The 19,049-nt window shown below is 42.2% G+C and overlaps 4 protein-coding genes across 5 annotated transcripts; 2 read left to right on the top strand and 2 right to left on the bottom strand.

Moving 5' to 3' along the window:
* Positions 1-221: 221 nt before the first annotated feature.
* LOC130999533 (uncharacterized) lies at positions 222-2,678 on the bottom strand. Its single transcript, XM_057925085.1, has 3 exons — positions 1,807-2,678; positions 1,090-1,721; positions 222-994 (listed from the first exon to the last, which is right to left on the bottom strand). The coding sequence occupies exons 1-3, from the start codon at positions 2,654-2,656 to the stop codon at positions 467-469; spliced, it is 2,010 nt and encodes a 669-aa protein (XP_057781068.1). The 5' UTR covers positions 2,657-2,678; the 3' UTR covers positions 222-466.
* Positions 2,679-6,139: 3,461 nt separating this feature from the next.
* Positions 6,140-8,588, top strand: LOC130999532 (uncharacterized). Of its 2 annotated transcripts, XM_057925084.1 has the most exons (4): positions 6,140-7,011; positions 7,097-7,255; positions 7,394-7,728; positions 7,824-8,588. In XM_057925084.1, the coding sequence occupies exons 1-4, from the start codon at positions 6,162-6,164 to the stop codon at positions 8,349-8,351; spliced, it is 1,872 nt and encodes a 623-aa protein (XP_057781067.1). In that variant the 5' UTR covers positions 6,140-6,161; the 3' UTR covers positions 8,352-8,588. The 2 variants fall into 2 exon arrangements, with proteins under 2 accessions (XP_057781067.1, XP_057781066.1); XM_057925083.1 differs by having other exon boundaries at positions 7,097-7,728.
* Positions 8,589-12,289: 3,701 nt separating this feature from the next.
* On the bottom strand, positions 12,290-14,734 carry LOC130998827 (uncharacterized). The gene has a single exon (XM_057924232.1). The coding sequence runs from the start codon at positions 14,732-14,734 to the stop codon at positions 12,290-12,292; it is 2,445 nt and encodes an 814-aa protein (XP_057780215.1).
* A 1,394-nt stretch (positions 14,735-16,128) lies between these two features.
* LOC130999531 (uncharacterized) lies at positions 16,129-18,080 on the top strand. Its single transcript, XM_057925082.1, has 4 exons — positions 16,129-16,363; positions 16,634-16,722; positions 17,224-17,331; positions 17,659-18,080. Exons 1-4 carry the CDS (start codon positions 16,183-16,185, stop codon positions 17,893-17,895), a joined length of 615 nt encoding a protein of 204 aa, XP_057781065.1. The 5' UTR covers positions 16,129-16,182; the 3' UTR covers positions 17,896-18,080.
* Positions 18,081-19,049: the final 969 nt, after the last annotated feature.

The raw sequence follows: 19,049 nt of genomic DNA, 5'->3' as shown, positions 1-19,049 counted from the left end.
ATGCAGGTCAGAACTACATTTGGGCTTAATCCCTTTAAAGGGTATGTAGGCTGCTCCACGGAGCGCAGCCCCCACCCCCCACCCCCCACCAACCCTTTTTCAACTATCATTCTCAACTTGTCGAATATATCATCGGACAAGATCCACCCTATCAACCATACACCCACATACTTCCATAAGTTACAAACAACATCACAATATTATCAATACTTAGAAAAATCAACTCAAAATCAAATATCCCAACTCCATAATATTCAAGGGTTCAAACCCTCCAACTGGTCGGCTACGCCGAAAAATTCTGAAATACAACGACAACACTAAGTTTGAATCTAGTCTCCAAATCGACCAAGATCCAAACTGGGGGACAAATAACTATAGAAATCCGTACAGATAATCTTAAAAACCAAATACAACCAAACATATCAAGTTTGAGCAAGTCTACATAACGATAAAGATAAAACACCAATCAGGAATCAGTGGAACCATGGGAAACGCCGGCAGCATCCTCGGCATCCAATCGACCAAGAGTGTCGGTTAACTCCTTAGCCTCGGCAGCCGCCCGAGCCTGGATAGCAGCAGCCTTCTCAGCCCTTTGTTGCAACAGATTCTCCATCTCAAGGATACACCTATCTATATCCCACTCACCCGACTTACCATCACGAAACTCTTGATAAATCTCACCGCGAGTCAAGACCTCTGCCTCTAACCCAACATCCTCCATCATACTCCTCAGCTGTACGATCTCAGACTCAAGATCCCTCACCCGAGCACTGACAGCCTCCAAATTTTCAAGTGCTTCATGAAGCTTCCTAGCATCTTGCTCATGGGATGCCATTTGTTCCTGCAAGCCCTTAATCACATTGTCCAATCCGACCTTGCACTTCTTCAAATCACGATTCTCCTTCCTACAGTCGACCTGCTCGGCACGAAGTTTCGTCAGTTGTTTCTCAAGCTCCTTCACCTTGTCTCCCAAGTAAAGGATACCCCGTGTACCCTACAAGACATAGAACAATCAACACGATAAGTTGTTACAATTTGAACAAAAAAGAAAATGAACGACACAAAGAATAAGAAGCAACATAACCCTACCAAAAATGAATGGGAAATGATAGCCTCCATAGCCGAGTCATAGCCAGCAGCATCCAACCGAGCACGATCCTCAAGCTGCGGAGCACAAGGCGTATAAGCAGCAGCATCCACAGGGAACTTCATAATAGTAGAGCCACCAGACTGATCAGAGACGACGGATGAAGCGGATCGCTTGCCACTCCCGACAGGCGAGGGTAGAGACACCGTATCCAAGAGATCAGTCGTCGGTTCCTCACTTGAGCTAACCATAACTTTCTTTTTCTTCTGTTGGATGCGCTCGTATGCAGCCCGACTGCCTTTTGGTTTGTAGAATGGAAGGTCTGCCATCGCTTGGTCTACAAATACGCGTTCAGCAGGGGTCAATTCAAATAATAATGGAAAACCTTCCACTTCACGACCTTGCCTTAGAATTTCCAAAGCTCTAGCTACTAGAGCAATACGAAAGCGAGCACGACTAGGTGGATGAACAATACCTTCGGTACGAACAGGAATCTCACACCACAAAGAAGAACCCCTAAGATTGTCCTCCGACAGGATCACCCGCCAGTCACGATCTTCCTCCGAGAATGAGTAAAACCTTTGTGCCCTTTCCGGTAACCCGCATATAACTGGAAGACTCCCGTTGATCCGACCTGCATATTAGAGAAATGATGCCTTATTAGATAACAATTTCATAACAACACACTTCATAACAACAAATAAACCCAAAATACTCACGCGGCTTGGACCAAGCAGACGGAACCTTGTAACCATCTTGGATCCCTAAAGCCTCGACACTGATAAAAAAATATTTTTCCTTCCACTTTGTACGATCCTCCGGAAGGTTAGTAATAAGTATTGGGGCATCAGAACGGGAGTTAAATTGATAACGACCCTTATCTATACGAGTCTCACCCAACTGGTAAGCATACAAGACATCATATATATTGATGTCAAAACCCTTCCGTTCCGCAAACACTTCCGCGGCCATTAGGATCCTCCAAGTATTAGGCATCAGTTGACTCGGAGAAATTCGGTAGTAGTTACAAAGCTCAACCACCAGACGGGGGAGCGGGAGACGAAGGCCCAAAGTAAAGGGAAGCTCGTACATACAGACCATACCCTCAACATCCCAATTAGGACGAAGTGATGTATCGGGAGCATGCAAACTTGCCCACTCGGGGATGCTATAAGCCCGACGGATCCAATGCAAATAATCCTCAGAATTTATCTTAGAAACACGATTGTTTTTTGGAAGAGTGTCACCCATCTTTTCAGAACCCACAATGGGACCGAAACTATTCACCCCAAACCCGATTCCAGATTTTTTAGCAGGCAACTTAGCCCAACTTGACCCAACCACATTTCCCGTAATGGCAAGACACATTGCACTCTCTCCATCACCAAATATCCTAACGGAACTACCCGACGAACCCGTGTGGTCCCCACTTCGGTAAGACATATCAGACATCCTATAAAGCAGCAAGTTTGAGTTTAAAAAAGGCCCACAGCTACCAACCAACCAACCAAGCAACAACAAATAAGCACATATTATAGCCAAGACGCAACTCATATCGAACAAGCACATATCAAACTACAATTCAATCCAACCAAACGGACAAATACAAAAAGTTGTAGCAACCAAACAAATAATGTAACCAATCCAACCCGACGGAGGCTAGGTCATAAACATTCAACATATAGAATCAAAGCTATAAACAATAAACGACGAATCAAGCTGAGTCAAAGCAAAATACGACAAAAATATGAAAACGGCATGCTCATAAAAACTTAACGAAAATACGAAGAATATTCAAAGAACCTCAAGAACATTCAAAGTAAGTGAAAGAAAACCAACCTCTTGGAACTCTCCTCCAAAAATCTTCACTCTAGAATCTACAAGCTCTTCAAGTCCTCCAAAAATCCAACGAAAATAAAGCGTGTCAAATGGGAAATGAACTTTAAATAGTTTAAATTCTCACCACAAAGCTTATTAGATTGAGCTTACCCCAACATGCACGAGCTTGCAAGGTTGCACATACACGTCACTCTCATTGTTGATGTATTCGACGTCGCCTCAGGTTCGTCTCGTTGAAACCTACAAATAAGCCAACGAAAGCTTCACCTCGATGATCAAACAACCGGGCATAATAAAACTCCCAATAACTTGACTAACTCTACGTATGGAAAATTTTATTTGAAAGCATGAGTGAAGTCTACCCTACACGTTATAAGTGTTCATCCAATCCGACAATGCAGTTCTAGCTTATTTTACTCTATGTACCCAACACTTCAATATCAAAGCAACAAGATACACCCTTCAAAGTTCAGGCCAACACCACAAAAATCATTGAATGTAACTTACCCGAACCCGCATGAGCTAACAAAGTCGAATGTAACTACCCTCATCCTTTTTTATAGTATCTAATGCCTCATGATGTCACGTGTTCGTCCCTATTCTCGCCAATGAACCGAGCCGAGCTCCACCTTATTGCTCAATAAATTGTGTAAAATAAAATCCCTAGTCAACCCGACTAATTGAATATAATCGAGCAAGGCTCACCTATACTAATACATGCATATACATGACCTACATATATAAAGGAAAAGAAAAGCTTCATGTTGGCTTGATTGGCTACAATAAATAAATGAAGTATGCAGTATTTTGTGGGAAAGACTGGTGGAATCAATCCTACTCTTTATATCCGTTCAACCCGACAACACTGATGTAATATTGAAAAAATGAGCTTTTAGCTACCCAACCCACCTGACATACCCAACATCCTCGAAGCCAAGAATGAATTTTCGGATACCAAACCAACCCTACAATATTAGTAAACCCCAAATGAAGTGAAGTGTGCAGGTACACTATGCTATCTTACCATACGCTGCTGTACGCTTTCCCAATTACCTAATACATCAATATACGACTAGTCTGGATATTTCTCTTTCTTGTACTGACATCAACCCATCCACCAGCTTTTCTAGCCTCCGACCTACTAAATCAACGCACATGAATATCTTAGAACAAGAGAAAGAAGATATGCTGCAAATTTGCAATCTCCTTCTGACAAACACGTACTGAGATAAGCTACTCTCTTTTCCATAAAGCTTTCCATATTATTTACTTGTTTATCAATTCGCACCTTTCAAAATTTTTATAATATATATGTTATATAGTGCATGTGTAGTTACGTATACATATAAAAGGAATTGACCATTTTATTGGAGGCAATCATAAGCCATTAGTATATATATATATATATATATATATATATTTTATATATACGTATATGTACCCAACATAGATATATATATATATATATTTTACATATACGTATATATAAAATATATATATATATATATATTTTATATATACGTATATGTAAATATATATATATATATATATATATATATATATATATATATATACTAATGGCTTATGATTGCCTCCAATAAAATGGTCAATTCCTTTTATATGTATACGTAACTACACATGCACTATATAACATATATATTATAAAAATTTTGAAAGGTGCGAATTGATAAACAAGTAAATAATATGGAAAGCTTTATGGAAAAGAGAGTAGCTTATCTCAGTACGTGTTTGTCAGAAGGAGATTGCAAATTTGCAGCATATCTTCTTTCTCTTGTTCTAAGATATTCATGTGCGTTGATTTAGTAGGTCGGAGGCTAGAAAAGCTGGTGGATGGGTTGATGTCAGTACAAGAAAGAGAAATATCCAGACTAGTCGTATATTGATGTATTAGGTAATTGGGAAAGCGTACAGCAGCGTATGGTAAGATAGCATAGTGTACCTGCACACTTCACTTCATTTGGGGTTTACTAATATTGTAGGGTTGGTTTGGTATCCGAAAATTCACTCTTGGCTTCGAGGATGTTGGGTATGTCAGGTGGGTTGGGTAGCTAAAAGCTCATTTTTTCAATATTACATCAGTGTTGTCGGGTTGAACGGATATAAAGAGTAGGATTGATTCCACCAGTCTTTCCCACAAAATACTGCATACTTCATTTATTTATTGTAGCCAATCAAGCCAACATGAAGCTTTTCTTTTCCTTTATATATGTAGGTCATGTATATGCATGTATTAGTATAGGTGAGCCTTGCTCGATTATATTCAATTAGTCGGGTTGACTAGGGATTTTATTTTACACAATTTATTGAGCAATAAGGTGGAGCTCGGCTCGGTTCATTGGCGAGAATAGGGACGAACACGTGACATCATGAGGCATTAGATACTATAAAAAAGGATGAGGGTAGTTACATTCGACTTTGTTAGCTCATGCGGGTTCGGGTAAGTTACATTCAATGATTTTTGTGGTGTTGGCCTGAACTTTGAAGGGTGTATCTTGTTGCTTTGATATTGAAGTGTTGGGTACATAGAGTAAAATAAGCTAGAACTGCATTGTCGGATTGGATGAACACTTATAACGTGTAGGGTAGACTTCACTCATGCTTTCAAATAAAATTTTCCATACGTAGAGTTAGTCAAGTTATTGGGAGTTTTATTATGCCCGGTTGTTTGATCATCGAGGTGAAGCTTTCGTTGGCTTATTTGTAGGTTTCAACGAGACGAACCTGAGGCGACGTCGAATACATCAACAATGAGAGTGACGTGTATGTGCAACCTTGCAAGCTCGTGCATGTTGGGGTAAGCTCAATCTAATAAGCTTTGTGGTGAGAATTTAAACTATTTAAAGTTCATTTCCCATTTGACACGCTTTATTTTCGTTGGATTTTTGGAGGACTTGAAGAGCTTGTAGATTCTAGAGTGAAGATTTTTGGAGGAGAGTTCCAAGAGGTTGGTTTTCTTTCACTTACTTTGAATGTTCTTGAGGTTCTTTGAATATTCTTCGTATTTTCGTTAAGTTTTTATGAGCATGCCGTTTTCATATTTTTGTCGTATTTTGCTTTGACTCAGCTTGATTCGTCGTTTATTGTTTATAGCTTTGATTCTATATGTTGAATGTTTATGACCTAGCCTCCGTCGGGTTGGATTGGTTACATTATTTGTTTGGTTGCTACAACTTTTTGTATTTGTCCGTTTGGTTGGATTGAATTGTAGTTTGATATGTGCTTGTTCGATATGAGTTGCGTCTTGGCTATAATATGTGCTTATTTGTTGTTGCTTGGTTGGTTGGTTGGTAGCTGTGGGCCTTTTTTAAACTCAAACTTGCTGCTTTATAGGATGTCTGATATGTCTTACCGAAGTGGGGACCACACGGGTTCGTCGGGTAGTTCCGTTAGGATATTTGGTGATGGAGAGAGTGCAATGTGTCTTGCCATTACGGGAAATGTGGTTGGGTCAAGTTGGGCTAAGTTGCCTGCTAAAAAATCTGGAATCGGGTTTGGGGTGAATAGTTTCGGTCCCATTGTGGGTTCTGAAAAGATGGGTGACACTCTTCCAAAAAACAATCGTGTTTCTAAGATAAATTCTGAGGATTATTTGCATTGGATCCGTCGGGCTTATAGCATCCCCGAGTGGGCAAGTTTGCATGCTCCCGATACATCACTTCGTCCTAATTGGGATGTTGAGGGTATGGTCTGTATGTACGAGCTTCCCTTTACTTTGGGCCTTCGTCTCCCGCTCCCCCGTCTGGTGGTTGAGCTTTGTAACTACTACCGAATTTCTCCGAGTCAACTGATGCCTAATACTTGGAGGATCCTAATGGCCGCGGAAGTGTTTGCGGAACGGAAGGGTTTTGACATCAATATATATGATGTCTTGTATGCTTACCAGTTGGGTGAGACTCGTATAGATAAGGGTCGTTATCAATTTAACTCCCGTTCTGATGCCCCAATACTTATTACTAACCTTCCGGAGGATCGTACAAAGTGGAAGGAAAAATATTTTTTTATCAGTGTCGAGGCTTTAGGGATCCAAGATGGTTACAAGGTTCCGTCTGCTTGGTCCAAGCCGCGTGAGTATTTTGGGTTTATTTGTTGTTATGAAGTGTGTTGTTATGAAATTGTTATCTAATAAGGCATCATTTCTCTAATATGCAGGTCGGATCAACGGGAGTCTTCCAGTTATATGCGGGTTACCGGAAAGGGCACAAAGGTTTTACTCATTCTCGGAGGAAGATCGTGACTGGCGGGTGATCCTGTCGGAGGACAATCTTAGGGGTTCTTCTTTGTGGTGTGAGATTCCTGTTCGTACCGAAGGTATTGTTCATCCACCTAGTCGTGCTCGCTTTCGTATTGCTCTAGTAGCTAGAGCTTTGGAAATTCTAAGGCAAGGTCGTGAAGTGGAAGGTTTTCCATTATTATTTGAATTGACCCCTGCTGAACGCGTATTTGTAGACCAAGCGATGGCAGACCTTCCATTCTACAAACCAAAAGGCAGTCGGGCTGCATACGAGCGCATCCAACAGAAGAAAAAGAAAGTTATGGTTAGCTCAAGTGAGGAACCGACGACTGATCTCTTGGATACGGTGTCTCTACCCTCGCCTGTCGGGAGGGGCAAGCGATCCGCTTCATCCGTCGTCTCTGATCAGTCTGGTGGCTCTACTATTATGAAGTTCCCTGTGGATGCTGCTGCTTATACGCCTTGTGCTCCGCAGCTTGAGGATCGTGCTCGGTTGGATGCTGCTGGCTATGACTCGGCTATGGAGGCTATCATTTCCCATTCATTTTTGGTAGGGTTATGTTGCTTCTTATTCTTTGTGTCGTTCATTTTCTTTTTTGTTCAAATTGTAACAACTTATCGTGTTGATTGTTCTATGTCTTGTAGGGTACACGGGGTATCCTTTACTTGGGAGACAAGGTGAAGGAGCTTGAGAAACAACTGACGAAACTTCGTGCCGAGCAGGTCGACTGTAGGAAGGAGAATCGTGATTTGAAGAAGTGCAAGGTCGGATTGGACAATGTGATTAAGGGCTTGCAGGAACAAATGGCATCCCATGAGCAAGATGCTAGGAAGCTTCATGAAGCACTTGAAAATTTGGAGGCTGTCAGTGCTCGGGTGAGGGATCTTGAGTCTGAGATCGTACAGCTGAGGAGTATGATGGAGGATGTTGGGTTAGAGGCAGAGGTCTTGACTCGCGGTGAGATTTATCAAGAGTTTCGTGATGGTAAGTCGGGTGAGTGGGATATAGATAGGTGTATCCTTGAGATGGAGAATCTGTTGCAACAAAGGGCTGAGAAGGCTGCTGCTATCCAGGCTCGGGCGGCTGCCGAGGCTAAGGAGTTAACCGACACTCTTGGTCGATTGGATGCCGAGGATGCTGCCGGCGTTTCCCATGGTTCCACTGATTCCTGATTGGTGTTTTATCTTTATCGTTATGTAGACTTGCTCAAACTTGATATGTTTGGTTGTATTTGGTTTTTAAGATTATCTGTACGGATTTCTATAGTTATTTGTCCCCCAGTTTGGATCTTGGTCGATTTGGAGACTAGATTCAAACTTAGTGTTGTCGTTGTATTTCAGAATTTTTCGGCGTAGCCGACCAGTTGGAGGGTTTGAACCCTTGAATATTATGGAGTTGGGATATTTGATTTTGAGTTGATTTTTCTAAGTATTGATAATATTGTGATGTTGTTTGTAACTTATGGAAGTATGTGGGTGTATGGTTGATAGGGTGGATCTTGTCCGATGATATATTCGACAAGTTGAGAATGATAGTTGAAAAAGGGTTGGTGGGGGGTGGGGGGGTGGGGGCTGCGCTCCGTGGAGCAGCCTACATACCCTTTAAAGGGATTAAGCCCAAATGTAGTTCTGACCTGCATGGAAAGGTCAGTAGTCGTGTAGTAGGTTGAGTGGGTCTCGTGAGACCTTAAGAAAATAGAAGTATAGTAGAAGTGTAGAGTTCAAGTGTGATACTGTTTGAGATGGATAGCGTTCCAGCTATTGTTGATGTCACGTCCGTCTGTCGTTTGTAGTTTGTACGCTCCATGCCCAACCACTTTAGTGATCAGATATGGTCCCTCCCAATTTGGGCCTAGTTTGCCTGCTCCTGTCTCCTTGGTGTTCTGGAACACCTTTCGTAGCACCCAGTCGCCGGGTTTGAACGTGCGGGTACGGATGTGTTTGTTGTAATGTCGGACAATACTTTGTTGATACGAGGCTAGTCGCATGTTTGCTCTGTTCCGTTTCTCATCGAGGAAGTCTAATTCGTGGCACATAGCCTCTGGGTTTTCATCCTCCGTTGTCAGTTCGTATCTGGCGGTGGGCACTTCGCTTTCAGTTGGAATTATTGCCTCCATTCCATAAGCAAGAGAGAATGGTGTTTCTCCTGTTGATGATCTTGTAGTTGTTCGGTAAGACCAGAGCACGCCAGGTAGCTCGTCTGCCCATCTTCCCTTGGCTTTTTCTAGTCGTTTCTTCAGGATGTTCATGATGGTCTTGTTGGAAGACTCTGCTTGTCCGTTTGCTTGGGGATACCTTGGTGTTGAAAAATTGAGCTTTATATTCCAGAACTTGCAAAAATCTTGGAAGTCTGCACTGATAAATTGGGATCCGTTATCCGTGACAATTTCTTTGGGCACCCCGTATCGGCAGATCACATTCTTCCATACGAATCCCTTGACTTCTTTATCACGAACTTGGTGGAAAGAGTCCGCTTCAATCCATTTGCTGAAGTAATCGGTCACAGCTAACATATACACCTTCTGTCCGGGTGCAACAGGTAACTTGCCTACGATGTCCATCCCCCATTTCATGAATGGCCATGGTGATGTGATAGCAGTCATGGGCTCCGGGGGCAGGTGTGACACTTGGGCGAATCGTTGGCATCTATCACACTTTCTAGCATGGTCAGCTGCATCTGTTTTCATAGTGGGCCAGTAATATCCGCTTGTTAATGCACGATGTGCAAGACTTCTCCCACCCGAGTGGTTTCCACACTCACCTTCATGTAACTCGGACAATATGTATCTTGCTTCTGCAGGGTTAATGCATTTCAAATATGGACCGGAAAATGATCGTTTGTATAGTTTACCTCGAATGATGGAGAATCGAGCTGCTTGAGCTTTAAGGCGACGCGCTTCATTCCTATCATCCGGTAGTGCATCATTCTCCAAGTATTCTATTATTGGGGTCATCCAAGTTCGTTCTGTTGATACTTGATTGACCTGTTCATTTGTCTCCCCCTTTTGAATTGTTGGCCATTGAAGACAAGTGATCGTTATGGTTTTAGGTTTTGCGGTCTGGATCGCTGATCCGAGGTTGGCTAAAGCATCAGCATGACCATTGTCCCCCCTTGGCACTTGGTTTCTGATGAATTCTTCAAAGCTTGATTGAAGCTCCTTCGTTTTGCCCAAGTAGGCCAACATCTTAGCGTCCTTAGCTTGAAAAGTACCCTGCATTTGGTTAACTACAAGTTGGGAGTCACTGAATATTTTAATGCGTTTTACCCCCATTTCCTTAGCTAATCCGAGTCCGGCTAGCATGGCTTCGTACTCCGCTTCGTTGTTGGTCGCCTTGAATTCACAGCGGATGGACTGTTCTATCACGTCTCCTAGTGGTGAGATGAGTACCAGACCTAGTCCACTTCCTCGCATATTACTTGACCCGTCCACATATAGCTTCCAAGTTCCAGCTTGGTCGGGTTGTTCGGTCATGCAACAGATTTCCTTGTCGGCCTGCAAGGTAAGGTTAGGTGTAAAATCAACTAAAAAATCTGCTAATACCTGGGACTTAAGAGCGGTACATGGCTTGAATGTAATGTCGTATTCGCTCAACTCCACCGCCCACTTCGCCAACCGACCCGACAACTCAGGTTTGTGGAGTATGGCCTTCAGAGGGTATGTGGTGGCGACTATGATTGGGTGGCATTGGAAATATGGGCGCAACTTCCTTGCTGTGTGAACCAACGCAAGGGCTAGCTTTTCTAATTGACCGTATCGGGTCTCCGCATCGAGCAGAGATTTGCTCACATAGTAGATGGGTGACTGCTTTCCGTCTTCTTCCCTGACCAACACGGCGCTGACGGCCGTATCGGATACGGCAAGATAAACCAACAATGCTTCGTGGTCTTTTGGTTTTGCGAGTAAGGGCGGGTTGGTCAGGTACTGCTTGAGTTGTTTTAGTGATTCCTCGCATTCTTCTGTCCACTCAAATGTTTTTGATCTCCTTAAGGTGTTGAAAAATGAGTGACATCTTTCGGATGACCTTGAAATGAAACGACTTAGAGCGGCTATCCTTCCCGTTAGCTTCTGAACATCTTTAACGCATGTGGGGGACTGGATACTTAAGATGGCATCGATTTGGGCTGGGTTTGCCTCTATACCCCGTTGGGTGACCATGTAACCTAAAAATTTTCCTGCATTGACACCAAAAGAGCATTTAGTAGGGTTAAGCTTCATATTGTATTTTCTAAGAATTTCAAATGTCTCCCTCAGGTGGTCTATGTGGTCCCTCGCATGGATGGACTTGACCAACATATCGTCGATGTAGACTTCCACTGTTTGTCCCAACAGATTCGCAAACATCCGGTTGACTAGGCGTTGGTAGGTAACTCCAGCATTCTTCAGTCCGAATGGCATATACTTGTAACACCACAACCCTATGTTGGTCATGAATGCCGTTTTCTCCTCATCGTCAGGGTGCATTCGAATTTGATGGTATCCAGAGTATGCATCCATGAAACTCAGCAACTCATGGCCGGCTGTCGCATCTACTAGCATATCAATGTGTGGTAGCGGGAACGAGTCCTTTGGGCATGCCTTGTTGAGGTCTGTGAAGTCGATACACACTCGCCACTTTCCATTCTTTTTCTTGACTACCACCACGTTAGCTAGCCACTCGGGGTAATGGGCCTCTCGGACGAGTCCGTTCCGTAAGAGCTTTGTGACTTCTTCATTGATGATCTGGTTTCTTTCAGGAGCAAATTTTCTTCGTTTTTGTTTCCTTGGTGGATAGTTTGGGTCTACCTGTAACCTGTGAACAATAATATTCGGATCAATTCCCGTCATGTCCTCATGGGACCAAGCAAAACAATCATAATGCTCAGCAAGAAATGAAATAAGCTTCTCTCTCAATTCAGGATTGAGTTGTGCCCCTATCCGGACTTTGTGATCCGGATAGTCTGTACTGATTTGGACTTCATCTATCTCCACGGCTTCTTCTTCAACAAAGCTGGCAGACCGCTTTCGATTTTTTGGTTTGTCGGATTGGTCTGGTCGTTCATGCTGCACATGTTGCTCTAGTTGTGGTGATTGGTCCGTCCTGGGGTTGGATGAACCATCTTCCTGTAGTTGCTATAAAGCATGTTTTGTCTTCATGGTGGTCTGGTAGCAGGATCTGGAGTCCTTTTGTTCTCCCCTGATCTCCTTGACGCCCCACTTGGTTGGAAATTTCACCACTTGATGAAAGGTGGAAGGGACTGCCTCCATGTCGTGGATCCATGGGCGACCGAGGATGACGTTGAACGCGGAGGGGGCATCAATCACCAAGAACCTTGTTGACAAATTGACCCCTTCGGCATAGACGGGTAGGTCGATCTCCCCTACGGTTGTTTTGCTCTCACCGCTGAAGCCTATGAGGACAGCAGTCTTCCTAGTTATGTTTGACTCGTTCAAACCCATCTCCCTGAAAGCATTAATAAACATGATATTGGCAGAGCTGCCATTATCGATCAACACCCGTTTCGTTAAACAATTGGCAATATAGATAGAAATAACTAAAGCATCATGATGAGGGTTAAGAAGCTTGTCTGATTCCGTAGTTTGAAAGCTGATTGTCTGTGTTGGCTGGTTTGCCATAGCTTGACCAGTCACATTTTCCCCCGTTCTGCTAGACCTGGCTTGCCTGGTATGCTTCTTTGCAGCGGAATGTGTAATCCCACTAACTTCTGATCCGCCAGAAATGACATTGACTGTTCTCTCATGGTTTGGCGGGTTGGGTGGGGTGACTTCTCTGCGCTCGTCTCGTCTATCACTTCCATGCTTTAGAGTGTGTTGGCCCTTGTCTGTTAGGAACTCAGTTAGGTGACCCTCTTTGAGTAAGTGTGCCACTTCCAATCGTAGTGCAATGCAATCCTCTGTTCGGTGTCCATGGTCGGCATGAAACTCGCACCACTTAGATCTATCTCTCTGGTCGGCTGGTGCCCTCATCTTTTCTGGCCATTTGACTTTGTTGCCTAGATTCTTGAGAGCTAGGACTGCCTCAGCCGGTGAGATGGACAAGTTGTACTCTGGTAACTTGGCCCTTTCACGTGGTCGCGTCTCGTAGGGTTGGTCATATTGTCTCCTTCGATATTCTTGTCGTGGAGACGGGTAAGGCTCAGACCGCCTATCACTCGTCTTCCTTTCCACCCTGGAGTCTCTTCTAGAGTTTCTGCTTGGTGAAGATCGGTGGTGGCTGTATTGATCTTCCTCCCACTTGATTTGTGCCCATGCCTTGGCAAGCACGTCTTCCATTGTTCTACAAGGGTATTTGGTGAGGTCTTTGTAGAGGTCTGAGTCGGGAAGGAGACCCTTTCGAAAGGCGGTGACCGCTGTCTGGGTGTTGCAGTTGGTGATGGACACCTTCTCCTTGTTGAATCGGCTGATATAGTCTCGGAGAGATTCACCACGCTGTTGCACCACGGCGTACAGATCCTCCGATATCTTTTCAAGTTTCCTGCTACTAGCATATTGCTGCACAAATATATCTGTTAGTTGAGCAAAACTTGAAATAGAATAATTGGGAAGGTTAGTGTACCACTGGAGGGCCGGTCCTGTCAGACTAGAATCGAACCCCTTACACATGCAGGCCTGCCTCAATTCACGAGGAATTGCGGCAGTGAACATCCTTTGTTTGTACTGAGCGATGTGGTCGGTCGGATCTGTCGTGCCGTCAAACATTTGCATGCTCGGAAAGCTAAACTTGATGGGCATTTCCACCAAAGCAATTTCATCCACAAATGGCGAGTCGGCATAGGAGTTCTCCGAACTTTTATGGATGGGTGCCGGGACACCGGGGATTCGCTGGATCAAGGCCTCCATTTTCGCCAACTTTCTCGCCAAGTCTTCCTCTCTGATTGCGTATGGGCCAGTTGTGGTTGGTTGGGCGAATTCATTGGTAAACAACTGGTCCTGGGTGAACTCCCTCGGACCGTGTCCGTCAGCCTGTTGGTTAACTTGGGTTGGCGTGACCGTCTGGTTGAGCCCCAGTATGGCGGGTTGTATGCCTCCACCGGTGGCATTGCTCACTGCTGCGCCTGGCGTGGTGAAGATGGTTCGAGCATGTTGTCCTCCGATGGTGGTTGTTCCATCTTGTCGGAGTGTTCCTGCGGCTCTGGCGTCCGGGTTGCATTGACCAAGTTCCCGCACTTGCTCCAGCGCAGATGTTGTCATGTTAACACCTACAATTAAAGTCGCACGACCAGGGTCAGTCTGACTACCTACCACATTACGGCTTCTTACCGAAGATGACGGATCCATCACGAGATGGTTGGATCCGTCCTTGCGAGTGATCGGTGTATCTCCCAGAGGCTGCATGGAAGACACTTGGGCTCGGAAGCCGGGAGGTTCGATGATCTCGATAGGCTCCATAGCTTCGAGACGGTCATACAAGTTGGCGTTCTCTCTTTCCAACTTTTTGCATCTCTCTCGCTCCTGATTCATCTGTTCAGTTAGGGCGGCGATCTGGGCGGCTAGGTCAGCTTGAGCAGTTACGTGGGGAGCGTCGGGAGTTTCAGATCCGTCACGACCGTCAGACATGATTGATGCTCGTAGAGATCTGTGGAAAGTGCGTTGATTCGCTTGATTGCTAGGGCCCCACGGTGGGCGCCAAATTGTTGGGGATGGATCCAACAACCACGAAATAGGACGTCGGGTACGTCCGGATCGGCGGGCACTAGCAACCTGAGAACCACAAACACGTTAGAGCCCTTCTAGGAACACCGGTGGGGGTGTTGATGGAAGGGCCTCCGACGCTCAAGTCAGTTCAACAATAAAAGATATTTGACGGAATTCGTAAAAATGATAATAAAACGTGAAATTAATGAAATAATAGAGCAAGATTGAAGTAGTCGGTCTGGCTGGTCGGACTAGTCAGCCTGACGGGTCAGGGTTGTTATGAACTCCAGACTGTGAGAGCGTGGAAGCGGATTGATTGAGCAAGAAAGCAAATCGTGTAGAGTGTCAGTGCAGGTAGCAGTGATTAGAGTATGAATGATTGGATGGGTCGTCTGACCTAGTCGGGTTGTATATATACTAGTCCCTTGGCGGCTAGGGTTGCTTCTCATCTTAAGTTCCACCCTAACTGCTCCGAAATTTTAGGAGAAGATCTCCCACGATGCCTATTTTCTTTTCCTCTTCACCAAGTAGCAGCCCTTTCTAGGGTTTGACATGACGAACCTGTATATCTATGGGCCTAAATTTGGACTTTCGATATGGATCGAATCTGACCCATCCGATTGGATCATCTAGTTGGACCGAATAAATTCATTTGGGCCTGATACGAATTTTGCCCAATACAATTTTTATTCTCAAATTATACATTAACCTACAAAAATTTTCAATTATTAATTTCATATAATTATGTACTATATCATGTACTCTTTTTATATTATTAATGTTATTCCAACAATGTAATACTCCCTCCGTCCCACGAATCTTGACACGTTTTTCTTTTTAGGTCATCCCACGAATTTTGACACATTTTCAAATAAGATAATAATTATTATATTCTCTCTCCTACTTTATCACTTTTATTACATTCACTCTCATACTTTATCACTTTTATACTTTATTAACTACACACTTAAAACACTAACCTACAACTCCTTAATTCTCGTGTCGAAACCAAACGTATCAAGATTCGTGGGACGGAGGGAGTATTTGCTAAATTGATAATATGTCATGCAATTTATTTATTACATTATTAATGTTATTCTAATAATGTATTTGCTGAAATTTATAATATGTCATGTAATTTATTTATTTTTGTGCTAATGTATTCTAATCAATAGCTCAATTAAAATATTAATTAAGCAAGCTAAAAAAATCCCATTATTTTACTTAATTTAGGGCCAATTTCTATTAGTCCATTAATTGTGAGAGCCCAAAGCTAAATTAAATAAGCATATGAAATGGGCCCAAACCCTTCTCCTCCTCTCTCTCTCTCTCTCTCTCTCTCTCTCTCTTACCTTCCATCTCCTTCAGCGATGAACCCCCACAGTATGACGCCGGAGGCGGCGGCGCAATTCGGCGATGGAATTCATCTGGTGCTTTCTCGATGGGCTGCACTGCGGATGGTCATCGAAAACGAGTGGGGCGGCCGCGACACTCTCCAGAAATCGCAGCAGCTCCGCCACAATCTCTTCAATTTCCTAACTCAATCAAAAGGTATCTCTCATGATCCTAGGTCACTCCTCGTTATATTCGTGTTGTGCGATTACAAGTCTCAGAGTTGATACATCTTTGCAATAGTTAGGTACGAGTTGAGATTTCGTGTCTATTGAGTTACTCGTTTCTTAGTCATGAATTGTCAAGTTCATCTTTGTGTCTGTCTCTGCGTGTATGTGTTTCTTAGAGTGGTAGGATGGCATTCAAGTATAATAAACCAAACCTTGTTCTACTTGTAAGCGATGTTAATTTACTATATTTGTTGTGCAGCTCAAGTATATATTGATGATGTAGAGGATATACTTTTTGAATTCATGGACTCTCTCAATACTGAGATTGAGGATGGCAGCGTTGAGGAGGTATATGTCTTCTTCATCTGTTTTTCCTAAATTTTAGTAGTCAGTTCATGTTCATGGGATCTGAAGGTTTATCATCCATTCATTCAAATTGCTAATATGTGAACATTCTTATGCATTATATGCAACGAGCCAATATTTGATTTGGAAGCAGACACTTTCTGTGATAAACACCTATGCCATCAGATTGTATTGTTGCTACATTGGAGATTCCACTCCTAAACTCCATTCATGCACAATTTGTACTCTTAATATAGATTTCCCATGGTGAATGTAAACAATAGATATTGATATCACCTAGTAACTGATTGGTGCTTCATTGATACCCACAAAATGAATTTGAAGACAAATAGCCCTTCATTGCTTTGTACTTGAGTAGTTTCATGGTTGAAGATGAAAGATTAGGAAAATACATATTATCAATCGCCATATTCCGGTTTTTCTATTCATTCAACGAAATACTGAGTTGTTTTCATGCTTTATCTTGAAATAACTTCTATGCAGGTTTCAGAAAAGTTGATGGTAATGCGCGAAGAATGTTTAGAAGGTAAATTTGACTCGATAAAGAAGCTGCGAGAAACAGATGCTCCGAGTATTTCTTATACCAGACAGGTAACACTGCCACTTATCTCCATATTTGTATTATTTATTTCCCCAGTTGCCGGTTGAGAGCTTTCACGATGTTTAGTAACAAAAAGAAACGAAGGCAACAGGGTGGATTGATTGAGATTATAATGAATACAAAAAGTGTGGTTTAATTTTAACTAGCATGCATCTAGGCTGCCATAACCTTTGGAAGCTTCCCTTAAGTGTTTGCCATGGTTGAAGATTTGTTTCTATTAGAAGAAATGTGATGTTAGATCATCATAGTTGTTCAGTACCTGCAATTTATTCATGCTACTGACAGTTGACCTCTCTTTCCATTTCTATTTTTGTCAGGCCAACAGCGATGACGAGGAAGACAGTGATGAAGATGATGATGACAATGCAACAATGGAGAACAACTCGTCAGCGATGGAAGTTGATGCTCCACATCCACAACCACAACGACAATGCCAATTGAGTCTCGGTCGAAAGGATGCTGTGGCTGATGAAACTGGTACGAAAGACGCTTCTGAAGTTGTAGACGGATGGACTGTTGTTTCATCGAGGCGTAGCAAAGGGAGGAAGAACTGAAGTGTGTATTGCTTGCATTGAGTCAGGCTTCGTATAGGTAGGAAAAATTAAGGATCTAAAGAGAAGGTTTAATCTTATTTTGGAGGTATTTTTCTTACAACAATACTCCAGATTCCTCTGAATTTTGTTCAAGTGTTTGTTTGTACTTTAGAAGTAAGTATTTAATACCATTTCTTTACATACTATCCAATTTTCTTATGAAAATTTCTTAAGGTTAGGATCTACAAAACTACATCTTAAGAAATTACATTAGTGGATTAATATATGATGATAGGAATCTCTAATAAAAAATCTCTTCACTCGAAAAGAAGACTTATTTTGATGCATGTCTTAACTATGCTTCATCGACTAGATTAACTAATGCTATATGGTTTTCATATTATTGCCAAAAAAATAAAATCAAGTTTGGGTAGTTGACTATTGAATATTATTGAGGGTTTATATGGTGCACATTGAAATTAATTGATGTTACTGAATTTATATTGATGGAATAACTAGTTAATTGAAAAAATGAAGAAGAGAATGTATCTATTTAATGGTAATTTAATAAAGTATTTTCTCCATTTGGGGTGCACTAGGATTATAGGGTACAAATTTTATAGCCTAAGTCTTGAGGTCAGATGGTTTACAGTTTTGTTTCTAGTCAAACAGAACTTAAATTCAATGCATATAATTAACATATTAATTATGAGTATATTCATTATAATTTTTCACTTGCATGAGATTGCAAGTATTGGCTTTTCACACAATACATAGCACTAAATTGGAAATATTTTGATGTATGAAATTTCTATAGTAGAGGTTTATATGTTTAAAATATTACATGAAAACTCAAATACATCATGTCCCAAATCTATTTGAAATAAAACACGTACAAATATATAATCAAAATATCGAGTTAATTGAAATATTTTAATACGAGCACTCAACATGTACTATCATAGATCATTTTGCAATTTTTTATTTCTTGACCATATTTTTACTACGCTTCACGTTTTACTATTATAATATTTTTAAACTATATATTTATACATATTACCCCATAGCATTAACCCATTCATATTTTGTTGCCATTGTGTATATGATTTTATAATAGACGATACATCGTCATAATAGAGCACTAGTATATATTAGGGATGTCAAAAAAGTCTGAA

This window comes from Salvia miltiorrhiza, chromosome 8 (genome assembly GCF_028751815.1).
Source record: "Salvia miltiorrhiza cultivar Shanhuang (shh) chromosome 8, IMPLAD_Smil_shh, whole genome shotgun sequence".
NCBI lineage: Eukaryota > Viridiplantae > Streptophyta > Magnoliopsida > Lamiales > Lamiaceae > Salvia > Salvia miltiorrhiza.
The sequence above is the reverse complement of the archived record's forward strand: the minus strand, read 5'-3'. Positions and strand labels throughout refer to the sequence as shown.

Excerpts from the sequence above, each read along its gene's own strand:
- LOC130999533 (XM_057925085.1), bottom strand. The coding sequence starts at position 2,656 with ATGTGCTTGTTCGATATGAGTTGCGTCTTGGCTATAATATGTGCTTAT. Across the intron at positions 1,722-1,806 it reads GTCTGCTTGGTCCAAGCCGC|GTCGGATCAACGGGAGTCTT; the intron begins GTGAGTATTTTG and ends TCTAATATGCAG. Across the intron at positions 995-1,089 it reads TCATTTCCCATTCATTTTTG|GGTACACGGGGTATCCTTTA; the intron begins GTAGGGTTATGT and ends TATGTCTTGTAG.
- LOC130999532 (XM_057925083.1), top strand. The coding sequence starts at position 6,162 with ATGTGCTTGTTCGATATGAGTTGCGTCTTGGCTATAATATGTGCTTAT. Across the intron at positions 7,012-7,096 it reads GTCTGCTTGGTCCAAGCCGC|GTCGGATCAACGGGAGTCTT; the intron begins GTGAGTATTTTG and ends TCTAATATGCAG. Across the intron at positions 7,729-7,823 it reads TCATTTCCCATTCATTTTTG|GGTACACGGGGTATCCTTTA; the intron begins GTAGGGTTATGT and ends TATGTCTTGTAG.
- LOC130998827 (XM_057924232.1), bottom strand. The coding sequence starts at position 14,734 with ATGTCTGACGGTCGTGACGGATCTGAAACTCCCGACGCTCCCCACGTA.
- LOC130999531 (XM_057925082.1), top strand. The coding sequence starts at position 16,183 with ATGAACCCCCACAGTATGACGCCGGAGGCGGCGGCGCAATTCGGCGAT. Across the intron at positions 16,364-16,633 it reads TTTCCTAACTCAATCAAAAG|CTCAAGTATATATTGATGAT; the intron begins GTATCTCTCATG and ends TTTGTTGTGCAG. Across the intron at positions 16,723-17,223 it reads AGGATGGCAGCGTTGAGGAG|GTTTCAGAAAAGTTGATGGT; the intron begins GTATATGTCTTC and ends ACTTCTATGCAG.